The 14,560-nt window shown below is 39.8% G+C and overlaps 1 protein-coding gene across 2 annotated transcripts in view; it reads left to right on the top strand.

Moving 5' to 3' along the window:
• The first annotated feature begins 226 nt into the window (after positions 1-226).
• Positions 227-14,560, top strand: part of AMPD3 (adenosine monophosphate deaminase 3) — a 35,212-nt gene continuing 20,878 nt past the window's right edge. The window contains exons 1-6 of one of the 2 annotated variants that reach the window (XM_084287857.1): positions 227-392; positions 4,154-4,379; positions 6,885-7,080; positions 7,549-7,714; positions 9,800-10,019; positions 12,499-12,628. In XM_084287857.1, coding sequence (XP_084143983.1) covers positions 4,159-4,379; positions 6,885-7,080; positions 7,549-7,714; positions 9,800-10,019; positions 12,499-12,628 — 933 coding nt within the window. In that variant the 5' untranslated portion in view covers positions 227-392; positions 4,154-4,158. Of the gene's footprint in view, positions 393-536; positions 695-4,153; positions 4,380-6,884; positions 7,081-7,548; positions 7,715-9,799; positions 10,020-12,498; positions 12,629-14,560 lie in introns of those variants that run through there. The other variant, XM_084287856.1, reaches the window with a different exon arrangement.

The raw sequence follows: 14,560 nt of genomic DNA, 5'->3' as shown, positions 1-14,560 counted from the left end.
AGCCAACTTATCCTCCAGCAGCACCTTCGCCCCGGCCTCAGGGCGTCCTGCTGCCCAAGCGGAGCTTTCCGCGCCCAAGCGCTTTAGGAGGCAGCGGCTTGAGGGAAGCGCTCGGCACCGCGGCCCTCACGGGGCGCCCGGCGGCGGAGGCGAGGCGAGGCGAGGCGAGGCGGGCCGGGCTGAGCTGAGGCGAGGCGGCCCGCCCCGAGCCATGTGACGGCGCCGCGGCCGTCCCGGAGCCTCCGTGGGGAAGCGTCCAGGCGCGACGCGGGGCAGCGGCTCCCCCTGAGGCGGCAGCCCGAGGGCAGACCCCAGCCGGCCCCTCCCGGGAGCCGCAGGTGCAGCCCGAAGCCGCGGCCGCCTCCCCGCCGGGCGGGCGGCTCCTCACAGAGGTACGGACACGGACACGGGCACGGTGCCCCCGCCCCGCCGTTAACGGCTCCGTGCTGAGGGGCCGCCCGGGGTGGGGCCGGGGCCGGGCAGGGCAGGGCCGGGCAGGGCAGGGCAGGGCAGCGGGGGCGGGCGGCGCCCCCCGGGGCCCCGTGGCGGCGCTGCGGTAGCGGGCGGGCGAATGCGGCAGAGGGAAGCGGCGGCGGCGGCTGGCGGGAGCCGCTCCTCCCTTCGCCGTCCCCTCCTCGCCGCCGGCTGGTGGCGGAGCCGCCCCGGCGCAGCATGGCTCTCCCCGGGGCAGGCGGTGAGTCCCGGCCGGGGGGCGGCGGCGGCGGCGGCAGCGGGCCTGGGGCTGCTGCGGCGGGAGCGGCCCCGGGCAGGGCCCGGCTGGGCCCCGCCTGCGCGGCGCGGTGCGGTGAGGTGCGGTGAGGTGAGGTGAGGTGAGGTGAGGTGAGGTGAGGGGCGGTGAGGTGAGGGGCGGGCTGGCAGCCCCGGCGGCGGCTGCAATGGCTCTTGACACGGCCGCCGCATCGGTTTCATGCCGCACGCCTCAAGGGAAGTAGCTTTCTCTGCCACGAAGGTGCTGAACCCGAGCTGCCGGTGGAGGCTGAGGAAAGGAGAGCGTTTGGATGGCGGCTGTGTCCCCATCCCATCCCATCCCATCGGGGTGCGGAGCTGTTGCTCTCCAGGTCGCTCACCTTGGGTAGAGGACAGCAAGCGCTCCTATGGAAGGATACAGGGTATGAGATCCTCATCCCTGCCCCGCTTTGGGATGGCATGGTTTGCATGAGGTGTCTCTCAGCTATTTCAGGTTTGTTAAACTCCTTTCAGTGACATAAGCTAGCAGTGATGTGGGCAAACCTTTCGTTTGCTTGAGCAAATGAGATCAGATTTTATAAGAAAGAAAGGAGAAAATCCAAAGACAACAAACAGAAAGTGCTGCTCTCCACAGTGGGTTGATTGTACTTGTAGCTATGCTTTCAGATGTGAACCTACGTTACTCTAGTAACTTAAATTATGATTTCTCATGCAATTTATTTCCCGCTGCATTTTTGTTTCTGATCATGATTTTTTAAGAAAATGTTCATTTATACTCAGAAAGTAGTCAGCCAGTGATAACCACTCAAACATGCAATTTTTCTTGTTCTAGTGAGTCAGTACTGAAGGTATCTTCTTTGCTGATTCAGCAGCAGAAGAAATATTCCACACTTGACTCAGATCTCTAACACTCTTACTGTAGTTGAATTACAAACTAGAAATGTTGTTTTTGCCATGGCTGTAGTGGCCCAAAAGGTCCTTGTTGCCGGCAGCTGTGTGTCAGTTACTACTGTGGACAACTGCGCTTGTTGAGGTCAGTGGAAAGACTCCCATGACTTCATTGAGGTTTGAAAGTGAGAAACTGAATCTAAGTTTGGATGCTTCTAAGGCATCCTAGTGCATTGTCATTGAATCATTCAGTTAGGCATGTATGTATTTTTGTTTCTTATGTAATTAGACTTTTTTCTTTTTCATGAAGACTCAGTACTAGTTGCAAAACAAATACTCTGCAAGTGGAAAGACTGCATTGGGTCAGATCAAAAGTTCTTTAAAATCAGTAACGTTTTTTCACTGTCCTCTGAATTCATTACAAAAATAAGAACACAACGAAATGTAGGCGATCACTAAATTGCCATGCTATAGTCCAGCCTTTCACTCGTCACCTTTTAATACTCTATTTGCTTTTAGAATAAAAGGAAAAGTGTTCTCAAAGCAACTGTGAAAACAGGTGGATGTTAATTGGAATCCTTTAGACTGAAAACAACTGGATCACATATCAAAAGGGATCACATATCAATGTATGAAATTTGAAGGATGCCTTCGGAAATACTCTAATAGGAGTGCTGATAAGTTATGCCTTGAGTGGTTAAAAACTGTCATGCCTCATGCAGATTTCAGCATACCTCACATTATTTAAATGAATACCATCTTATAAAATATATTTGTATTTTTGTAACCAAGAAAGGCTTTGAAATGTTGGTTTGGACACAAGCTGAACATATTGGCAGCGCTTGGATCCATTTGTTGTGATGTTCATTGCTATTTTTAACTTACATGATAAGAATTAGATCTTTGTTGTAAAGTCAATAATTGTGAATGCATTGAAAAGTGCTTTAAGCACATAATAAATAGTGCTGGACAGTGCTTGCAAGAACTGTATTTTTTTCTGCTCCAGAATGCTACCAGGTATGTCAAAATCCACTTGTTGCGTAAAAATGAAATATAAATAAAGCAATGAAACTACAAAAAAAAAAAAAAAAACACAAAACACTAAAGATGGTATTTTCAGTACTGCTGCTGTCACAAAATGGAAATATTTTGTTATGAAAGGCTACTTAAATAGAAATTGAAGATATTAAGCATTTCTTTAGAAAAAACATATTTAAATGCCAAGAAGAAATTAAAGTCTATATCCTGTCTGCTTCCCACATGCAACTCAAAAGCAGGATATGACCTACAAAAAATATCCACTGAGTTAACTAACTACATTTTTACTTTGGTTATACAGCCATTTTATTCCATAGCCGCTGCACAACCCATGTATTTGTGGAAAGAGTGGGGTAGAAATAGGAAAGTGAAATAGGTAGTAAAAAAGAAATAGGTAGAAATGTGCAACATTCTTTTCTAACTTACTTTTGGCTCTAAAATTGCTTTCAAGTCACAGCAGAGAAGGAGGCAGGCAACTGAGTGGATGTGATTTCCTTGTTCCGTGCAAGTACATACATACAGCTAAACACACACGTTGCAAACAATGGTTTATCAGATATGCCATTAAGTTGCATCTTCTGGCAAATCTGCATGTACCTATCTTAGGAATTTTCATGAGGCAAGGTAGCACCATGTGACAAGGAAAGAACACTCCCATTACACGTTATACCCTTGCCTTTTGTTATGGTCTCAAAAGCAGTCTGGAAGGCCATCTTCTGCTTATGTTTTAACACTTAGGACGTCTCCAAGTCAGCCAAGAACTAGGGACCAGTGAAAATCTCGTATGGTATGCCTTTAGGTATACTTCTAACCTTCCTTTAGTAGTTTTTATACTTCAAGCTGAACTGGCACATTATAAATTGTGTTCCTATTAGGGGAAAAAAAAAACACAACAAAACACACCTCAATGAGTGCACGAAGTTCTGAATTTGCAAATTAGCATGGCCCCAACAACTAAAGATGCTTGTGGAGTCTTACAATTCTTGCGTACTGCACAGTAGTTTAAACTCTGTTTAGACTTCTACTTAATTCAACTTCTGAACAGAAGGCTCTGGAGAGACTTTATAGCAGCTTTCCAGTACTTAAAGGGGGCTTGCAGGAAAGCTGGGAAGGGACTCTGTCAGGGAGTGTACTGACAGGATAAAGGGTAATGGGTTTAAACTAAAAGAGGGCAGATTTAGATTATATATAAGGAAGAAATTATTTGTTCAGAGGGTGGTGAGGCCCTAGAACAGGTTTCCCAGAGAAGCTGTGGATGCCCCATCCCTGGAAGTGTTCAAGGCCGGGCTGAATGGGGTTTTGGGCAATGTGGTCTGGTGGGAGGTGTCCATGCCCGTGGCAGGGGGGGTGGAATGGTGGAATTAGATGATCTTTAAGGTTATCAATTCAAACCATTCTACGCTTTTTGTTCAGAACTCTTAATTTCAACAGGCGTACCACAAAAGAAAGAACAAACCCTGATCTCTCACATATGTTAATTCTACTTGTATTTATAACCTTCAACTGTCTTCCTTATTAGCTGAGATGCCCAGACAGTTTCCAAAGCTGAATATCTCGGAGGTGGATGAACACGTGCGGCTCCTAGCAGAGAAAGTATTTGCTAAAGTCCTCCGAGAAGAAGACAGCAAAGATGCCTTGTCACTATTCACTGTGCCTGAAGATTGCCCTATTGGGCAGAAAGAGGCCAAGGAAAGGGAACTTCAAAAGGAACTGGCAGAACAACAGTCTGTGGAGACAGCCAAAAGGTTTGTTTGGTAGTTGCTTTCTTAGTGGAAAATTATTTTTAAATGTGTTTGAGATAATACTGAAATGTTTGGCAAATAACATTCTGCCTGTTATTACTTCAGGAGAAAGGTGAACAGCAGGTACCAAGAGCACCTGTGTGGTGTCCTTCCGTGCTATGCAGATGGGGTAGGGATGGGTGAGATTGTCTCCGCAGCTGTGCTTCCAGCAATTGCATAGATATTGCTTATGCAATTTTAACAAACAGCATTGCTGGATAGAAGTGAAAAAAACTCACTCATTCTTTAATGTAAGAAGGAATCAGGGGAAAAAAAGAGGACAGTTCTTTTTTTCTTGAATAGAATAGTTTCATTCAGAGAAACGGAAAATTTTAACTTCCAGAAAATGCTAGTGGTAAGATATTTCTTCTAGTCTCTGTAAAAATAGATGAAAGCAAAGTCTTGACATTTAACATCAAGGGAGAAACAGAGAGTGGGATGGGCATAATGAGGTTATTTGTAGGTTTCCTTAACTCATGGAGATAAAATTGAACTGCTGTCAGCTACAAAAGTGCACATTTTGAATTTAATTTTCCTAGGTCAGTGTACAGTCAGTCCACCTTCAGTTTACCCATGAATCTAATCAAGCCAAACTCAATTTGGTTTACAGTTTTCTTGTGTGAGGGAGATAGCCTTACACTGATGTCAGGTTGTCCCAGTATCTTAACCTTAGTGGACTGGCTAGACTGTTTGCTAGAGTCACATGAGCTCAGCAGCTGTCTAATACCAGAGTCTTTCTTGGATGTGTACAGACTCATCAAAAAACAGGCAAACAAGAAAGCATTTGAAACTGATAGGTAAACACATGTACCCTATTAGCTCCAGACCATCAGTTGGGCAGCACATGGCATCGTGTTTCTGGAACAGAAGGGAGAAGATTTGGTTTAATTAAATTAAGGTATGACACACTGATGATGCAGGCTTAGACTTTTGTTTTTGCTTTGTGCAAGTGGGTTTTCCAGTTGGCATGTTCTTAAACAAAAGTGCAGAAGGGAAAACTAGATGTTATCATTCATATAACTACCTGGTATCTTTCCTTCTGAAACAACAAGTTTCACTTTTAAGGTGGTAAACTGCCTCATAAAAATGTTCTATCAAACTGTGTGTTTGTGTGCCTAAAGTTTTGCACTAGTTTAACAGGGGGAAGTGGGATATTACATATATGTTGCTTACATGTATTTGCCCTTATCCTAAAGTATTGAAATGTACTTAGAGAACAGTTATATGAGTATGAGTTATATGAGTATGAGTTATATGAGTCCTGTTGCTTTCAGTTGCAGTTGATCCAACATTGCCTGTCAAGAATTTCATACTGATTTCAAAGGTGGCTCCAATTAGTTGTGAGGATGGAATTTGGTCATAGGGTATTATTCATATTATTCACACCACCACTGCGTGTTGAATGCCACAGAGGTAATACACAACTTCCAGAGAGAATTCCAGTATTCCTTTTCCTTTGTTAGTGGTTCTTACTCACATATTAAAGTGTTATCTAGTTTCTAAAATAAACGAAGAGTATTTCCACAGCACATAACAAAGTGACATCAAAGGTTGCTTATTAGATGAATATTCAAAAGACATTTAAACTGAGTAAGAAAAATAATGAAATCTTTAGAGATATTACAAAACTTCACTCAAGATATTATGATTATTTCACTGAAAATTACAGCATGCTTTTTCAGCTGTTTTTTTTCCTAAGGTACGCATCCATCACAGTTTTGCTGAGAAAGGGTCCAAGTTTTTAAATCCATGGGGGATAGCCATTTACTGTCCAGAGGGGAGAAATAAATTTGCATATCACAGCCATACTATATTATTACTCAGATAACCAATGTTAGCCTTTTGCTCAAGTCTCATCAAACACCACCTAAGGAATAACTATATTTGCTCATCCTTGTTCTTACAAGTTTAATTGAATGACTATATATATGAAAGTTTGGTGCATAGTGTTGTTGGAGAAGTAGATGAGTTTTTAAACCCTGCATGTTTTGGGAAGAATGAAAAGTTTGTATAATAGCATGATAACTTACATCAACTTACCTTATATGACATTCAAGTACTTTCCTCTGATACTTTGAATTCTAATCTTACTGGCTCTAAGAATCAGATTCTCCTAAATTAATACCAGTGATCATGTTTTCTTTCTACCCAGAGACTCGCTGATACTGAATTTGTAAGAAGTGATACAAAATAATCTTAGTGGTATCTAAGAGTGATTGTAAATAAATCATTGTGTATTGTATTTGTGTGGAGGGTAAGTACAATTGTATGTAGCATATACCATTTGAAATATCATTGGAATAAAAGCTAAAAGCACAAATATTTTGTGACCAACATTTTGCTCATGGTATGAGATATTTCATCTTGTAAAATTTTTTAGAGGGTGATTTCTTTGCTGTAATCTGTTTTCCAGTGTACTTCATGTTTTATACTGAGGCTCATTTAATGCTTTATACCATGAATTCCTAGGAAGAAAAGTTTCAAGATGATTCGATCTCAGTCTTTATCATTACAAATTCCATCTCAGGAATGGAAAGCACCGTCTGCCAATCCTGTTCTGTCTCCTACAACACCAGTTCTTCAAAGTGGTTTTCTGCCAGTCCAGGTGCCATACGATGTACCAGAGTTTCAGAGAGTTTCAATTAGTGGGGACTACTGTGCAGGGGTAAGACATTATTTTTCTCCCTTCCTGTATCTACAGGAAAAAATTCCAAACCACAAGCAGCTAATATATTTCAAGTGTGAAATGATACTGCATCATGGCTCTCTGCAACAAACTGTAAAAGGTTCTATATTTGTAAAACACTTGAATTCATGTCATTTCAATTTATTTATACTTATTCCCATAAAAAATAAATTGGTAGGTCAAATAGATAAAAACATAGTCAGGCATTGAATACACAGGTAATATATGGTAGGAGAAAGAAATTCCATGTGTGTGTATGTTTTGCACATTGCATTTGGACTCTGCTTCTGTCACTGGCTTCCTGAGACCTCATGTAAGATCCTTATGCTCAGGTCACACAGATCTATATTTCTGGAAATCCACTATCCTTGTTATGGGCATGGTTTCAGTTTGTGACTAAAGCTGCTGTTTTATTTTTGTCAGTATTTATCCAGTCTTTCCTTTCAGGTTACAGTTGATGATTATGAACAAGCTGCCAAGAGCCTGGTGAAAGCTCTTCTCATTCGAGAAAAATATTCACGTCTTGCCTACCATCGCTTCCCAAGAACAACATCCCAGTATTTGTGTAGCATGCAACATGAAAAATGGAAGGTTGAAGATGAAGTGCATCCAGGTGAATATCCTTGTTTTTAAAATATAGAATTAAAACCATATACTACTCTAGTAAAGGTGAGTTGGGTTTTTGTTATGGTCTCTTCAGAGTGTATTTGTCTCTATAATTTATTCTGTTAGTAATTGGTGGAGAATCACTGATGGACTTAAATTATAAAGCCTATATCTGATCCAAAAGTTTGAAACTGTTAAAAGCTAAAACCGTACCAGACAGTCATTGGTTTCTTTCCAGCAAATGGGATGGTACGTAGCGCACTTGTGTTCCTCCTCGAAAAACATACATGAATATAGCTTCAAGTGAAAAGTCATTCCTCCTGATCTTGGCATACTAAAATAAAATGGATTATGAGCTCATCTATGTTGTAAATTGAAGCATGATACATACCAGTTAGCAAGCCCTGAGTCAGTAATTTCACAGGCATGGCACGCTTGCCATGTCAGGTCTGGAAGCTGGATAGTCACATTTGTTGGGCAGTCTGCCTGGGTAAATAAACTCCAATCTCTCAACAAGGCTTATTAGGTTGGACATATTCCCAACTATATATGTCACAAATCGTATTTGTCACCTAAGTGGGTTGTGTCTTGAAAGCTTTGCTTATACATGAAACTGTTTGCACTACTAGTTGTTGGATTAGCCTGTGTGGAGCAACCTTTGGTCTGTTCAGATGTGCCAGTGTAGACACATCCATATTGTTGGCAATGTATTCTCAGCCGTAAAGTGACATTTTGTATTATTTTAAATCCACTAGCATCTAGGTCACTAGTGGGAAGACAATGAAGAGAAGTATTTTCAAGCATTTGTTATACCGAAAGAGTGCAAAGAGAGCAGTACACTGAATATTCACAACAGGATAGATATTTCAGTACAGCTGCTGAGAAGATATTTCCAAGCTATTGTTATGTTAATGATTTTTTTACAGTTATGGTTTTAAGCTGATGTTTTATTAATAATAAAATATCACACTGTCTTAATATGTACAAGTTAGAGATGGATAGTTATGAATATTATAGTATGATATCAGTTTATAGCGTAAGGTCAGATGCTTTATGTGGATAAAAGTGGATAGTTACTTTATAGTCTTGGTTTAACTGAAGAGGCAAAAGGATTCTGAATGATAAGAGTGAGTGCAAGGATGCAGTTCAGTTGATATAAATATACAGTTGTGATTTAATTAATTTTGTAAGGGATGACAAAACTGTATTGAGAAAATCCTAACTCTGCTTCTGGTACTTCAGTCATGATCAGAAGGTAAAGGAGAAAACTACAGTTGTGTTGTAATACCTCTGGGTTCCACATTTCTTGGTTCTATGCAAAACCAATAAAAAAAAAAAAAGCGTTTTATTAACACACACACACGCACGCACACACATACAAACAAACAAAAAAACCACCACTACTGCCTTGGTCAGAGTGGGAAGCACAGGGTCTTAGGGTCTTAAATTATTTCCTGCTCTACCATGAGTGAAGTGTATTCAGGGATTGTTGAGAGAAAGAGAAGAAAATTGTATTGTGTGTGCACTAGTCTACCACACTAGACTATGGGAGGGGCAGAGGTGGAAAAGTAAGGCAGTCAGTTCTTCTCTGGTTAATGTTTCAATGTGAGAACAGCTGCATACTGGAAGCTTAAATACAAACTTCCAAAATTACTACAATGAGTCAGAAGGTGAAAGCAGTGAAGGTTGGTATGAAATCTACAACTGTTAGATTGTTCTAAAAATATAAACTGTACTTTCAACCATCCCAATTTAAATACTTCTCAAAACTTAATTTGAAACTTGTGTCATCATACATTAATAAAGAATAGTATTAAATCTATTTATACATTCGTTCATAGAACTCTAATAATTAGAGTAAAATATTTGAACAAATGTAGGCACTTGAATAACTTGAGTGACTGCAATTAAATATGAGTCTGTCAGAATAGAACTATGTTGTAACAACAGATCTTCTGTAGCAACCAAAAATATAATTTTAATGCAAGTATTGAGATCTGCTAAAAGTGAAACATAGAAGTAGAAAGTCATCTTTCTACTATTTGGCTTTTTGTATAAGCTACTTCTAAACACAATGTAAATTTATTTTCAGACTTCCATTCACCCCCAGATGAAAACGAAGATCCTTACAATCTTGATGATGCTCCAGACAATTTGGATTATGTTATCAAGATAAAAGGTGGCATTCCCTTTGTTTATGATAACAAAGAAATGATGGAACTCAATGAGCCTCGGAGTTTGCCATATCCTGACCTGGAGACCTACACTCTTGACTTGAGCCATGTTCTTGCTCTAATTGCAGATGGTCCAACGTATGTTTTTCCTTTTCTTTCTTCCCTGCCCCTTCAGGCTGCTAGTTACCTTAATATTTCTCACTTCTATGACATTTAATTCCTCAAAGTATTCTACAGTCATGCTTGTTTTGCCTCTCTAGCATTAGCACATCACAAAAAGACTTAATAAATGAAATCCAGCTGTATGTTCTTTTCTTTTTAGTTTCTTTGCATCAGCCATGGCAGAATGAGCAACAGTTAACAGAAAAGTAAGACATCGGTCAAACATTCCCATTCAGGTCAAATCTGACCTAAACTTCTTGAGGCATGGGAACTGAAACTTGAAACTTGAACCTTACCTTTTTTATTTTGGCCTGTGCTGAATTTGAGGTTTTGAACAGTTGTCTGGAATTCCTTAATGTCTGCTCTGCTCTTGCTGCATGGAAAGAAACTGTTTGTATGTACAATACAAATAACAGCTCAGCAATATAAATACTCAGTCAAGTTTGTTCCAGATGTGAATTAACTGTTCATGTGTTGCAAAACTGATCTGCGTGTGCATAATCAAAATAGGTCTCACTTCCCAAAACCATCAAGCTTCCAGGGAATCTCCAAAAAACAGAAATATAGCAACTCCAGCGTTGTCACTGGTACACTGCAAAGTCCCTGCCCTGTGAATAGGGAAAATGTGTGTATCTAGTTTTTAAAGTTTATTTCCCAGCTGAATACTGGAAACATCAGTGTCCTATAGCTTCAACACCAGGAAAGGAAAAGAATCCATCCCAGGATGGAACAAAGAAGGAACCTGGACTGTTCTTCCAAACTATTTGCCCTGCCTGCCAGCACTGCACTCCTAGTCCTCCTGACTTTGAGATCAAGTTGTGGTGACAATGTGTCGAGTTAGTCACACCTGTTGTATGTTTTCCTACTAGAGTTTGTGTATGACACCTGCAGCTTAATCTGCCTGCCTTTTGCTGGCAAAGTAGCTGGCCTGAACAGATCTGTCCCATTCCCTAACCACTTATTCAAGAGCAAAAGCCTGTGCTCCTGCCGTTATTGTCAGTGTTCCTGCTCCAGATCAAAGTTAGCTTGAGTGTGCTGCTTTCCAGTATGCTCTAGGTAAATGCATTTCCAGTTTTATTCAGTGTGTTATATTCCAAGAGAGACAGATCTTGGGAAGATTAAAGGAAAATGAGGACAAACTTGAAACCAAACTGACATACTGAAGACCCTTCTTTTTACAGCATTTGTTAACAGTCTATGTAAAGGAAGCCAGAAGAAGGAGGGGCCTTGGTAGGGCATGTTAGAAAACTCAGCTTTGTGAATGCAGCAGCAGTCCTTTGCTCCTTTTGCTTTTTCAGATTAAGCATTTGCAAGCTGACTCACTCTCCCTGATAACTATACACAAACAAAGAGGAAATTTTTTTTTCAGTAAACCTGTTGCATAAGATTTTCATACTCTATTGTTTCCTTGTTTGCAACAAGTGCTTTCCTGTCTGTCATTTTTGTCTGTCATGCATGGGCCTTCTTGGAGATCGAGAACCCATTGTTCTTTAACCTTTGCTCTTCTTGAACTGGTGAAATCTCACCCCTACCCAACAAAGATAGCCTGCAGCAGGCAAACTGGTCTTGAGCGGTATCTGATACAATGAGACTGTATTTGAATCAGACTTTCAAATTTGTTATGGAATTTGTGTTCCTTGGAGAGATTGTCAATAAAGAAGTAGGAAAAAAAAGAAGGCTGAGTATTACATTAGTAGTGCCATAAAAATATTGTAGATTTGATAAGAATTTGCAGACAGTGAAGAGAACAAACATATGATTTATTAAAAAGAGAATGAAAACCATAACAGAAGATGAAAGTGAAGCTGGAGGAGTAGGCAAGCGGGAACAACAAAGCATGACTTTTCTAAGAAGAGCGCGCAAAAGTATTTTGGGGAAAAAAAAAAAAGAAACTAATATATGTACACAATAGATGTGTTTCTAAGGCAAAAAAAATGAAATTATATTGGACCTTATGTTGGCTCACATTGAAAAGCAAATAAGGGGGAAAGCATAGGGGGAAAAAGTCTTTATTTTCATAGTAAAGTTTTGATTATAGGTTGTTTCTGTTATATATAAGGTGATCTGCTCTATGGGATTTTTCAATTCCAGAATAGTAGCAATTGATATCACATTTCATTTTAAGTTTTTGTTTTCTCTGATCATATCGTTACTAAAAGAACTTGGTTTAGGCACAGATAGAGCAATAAAATATTTGGACAATGTGAAGCACCTAACAGTATGGTTATGTATAGTTCTGTTTCATTAGAGGTTTCACAAGTACCTTTGGTCTGAAATGATACTGGATATTGACTAATGTATGTGTTAACCTCTAGGAAACAAAGTACGGATTTGCCCTTTATTTCATTTTAAAAAATATCTGTTTTTACTGTGAAACCTTTGAAGGTCTTTCTGAACTTGCAATACAAACAGTTCTAAGTTACAGGTAATTTTTTGTGTGTGTTTTCTTTTACAGAAAGACATACTGTCATCGTCGGCTTAACTTTTTAGAATCCAAATTTAGCTTGCATGAGATGTTAAATGAAATGTCTGAATTTAAAGAACTAAAGAGCAATCCCCATCGAGACTTCTATAATGTGAGAAAGGTAAGTGTGGGAAGGATTAAAGGCATGACGTTATTTTCAGCAGGAGTTCCAACAATTTTGCTTTTTTTTGGTGTGAGGTGTAGATGATATGCATGAAGTTGTGTGTGAATACTATTCAACTGAATTATGTTATTTTCAGAATATTATTTTTTTTCTACATATTAACACTCACGAACATTAACCTGAATGCAAGTGTGTTAAGGGGATTATGCTAAACTCCTCTATTTACTTTTTCAGAATCAAGGGGTTTAACTGTATGTAGATTGCTTTAAAGGAGTGAAACAGTCAATCAAATTAAGCTCACTTGGATTATGAATAAAAGCATCCATGTGGAGGCTTAATTGAGTTTAGTTAATTCACTTAAAAGATAGCTCAACTGCATTTTCCTGCTTTTGTGTAGATAAGCCATAATAAACTGCAGTATGAACAGCTGTATATATTCCAGGTAAAAAAATTCACTTCAAATTGAAATTGCATGTCTTTAAATGCATGTCAAAAGATCTATGGAAACTGAACTCATGTTTCATACTGCCATCGGTATCTGGTTTTAAAAAATTAAAGCCTGCACAATATTACAAAAAAAAACCACCATACTTATTAGAGTTATATTCTTAGCTGCATCTGATATGCACTGGGATTTAATTAGGAGACAGGTTAGGGGAATCGTAGGAGCTTGTTTCATTTCCTACCACATACTCGAGGGAGCTGCATTCTTTTAAAAGCATGGAATTAACAGTGTTATGTTGCTTAGTTCGCTTCCCTTTCTTCAATTTTAAAGGATGTTACTGGAGAGAAAATGCTTCAGTTTCATAAGTGAGATTTCTTCACAAAGCAGCAATCGTTGCTGGTGTTTTTAACCGTTTCAGGTCCATTTTGCATTGTTTCCGTACACAATTGAAAGAGGTAGTCCTTACTTTATAACTTTGAAATTTAGATCAACAATCTGATCCTTCTTGTTATGTTTTGGTTTGCTAGTACATCAAAAAGTCAGTTAGGCTTTTCTCTATAGTGTCCAGTGTACTGGCTGCTGAATGTTTGCTACTGTTGTGGTAATAAACTGTCAAGCACAAAATCTGCTAAGCAAAAGTGTTTGATGAATGTATCTCTGTCTCTCACATGGCCAGAAGCAGATGGACTGTTAGATAAGTTCTAATGAATTTCACGTTTTTATCTGTTATGAGTGTGGATGGGAGGATCTGTTAGCTAATTCACTCAAGTGGCCAAGATTCAAATCTGAACTTGTTGGCAGTTATCTTGCATAACCCTAGCCAAGATAATTACTCCATGCTACATTCAGATAAAACACTTGCCTAGCTGATAGAGGTGTTAATAATAAAACATATGGTGACTGAGAGATGCAATGGACAGGTGTGGATCAGATAAATCCCTTGGCAATCAGTCTGAGTAGAGAGAAGCTTTACTTGCTCAGTTCAACTTTTAAAAGCAACTGTTCAATGTCTCTGAGCATGTAATTATTTTCTAATTATCTACTAGTAAATAAGCCAGTCTACAAATGAATTAATGTTGTTCAGAAGCACAAAATGTGTATCAGTCAACACTCAAATTCAAGAGAGAAGGAACAAGCTTGCTCTTCTCTGTCAGAGACTTGTCCTACTACTAGATATTGCTTAAAAAAAATCTTGCAGCACAGAGTTAATCTTGCTTAAACCCTTATGGATAATATTTTTATAAAGCACTCTCTGTGGCAAGTAAACTGCATTGTAGACAGAGTTACTGTAAGCCCACAAATAATCGTTTTATCGTGCTAGTCTAAGCGATGTTTGGATCCATAACTCACCAGAAGTGCTTCTTTAATAATAACAGCATCAACAGTGAAATTTATAATAGGAAACGGGCGCTACTAGGGCCTGTATTTTCAGGATGTCTCTCTTTTAGTCAATGCTTAACAATACAAACTGCCCGTTTGCAAGA

Source organism: Netta rufina (assembly GCF_964035555.1).
Source record: "Netta rufina genome assembly, chromosome: 5".
Taxonomy (NCBI): Eukaryota; Metazoa; Chordata; class Aves; order Anseriformes; family Anatidae; genus Netta; species Netta rufina.
Note: the sequence above shows the minus strand (reverse complement) of the source record. Positions and strands in the feature narration are given on the sequence as shown.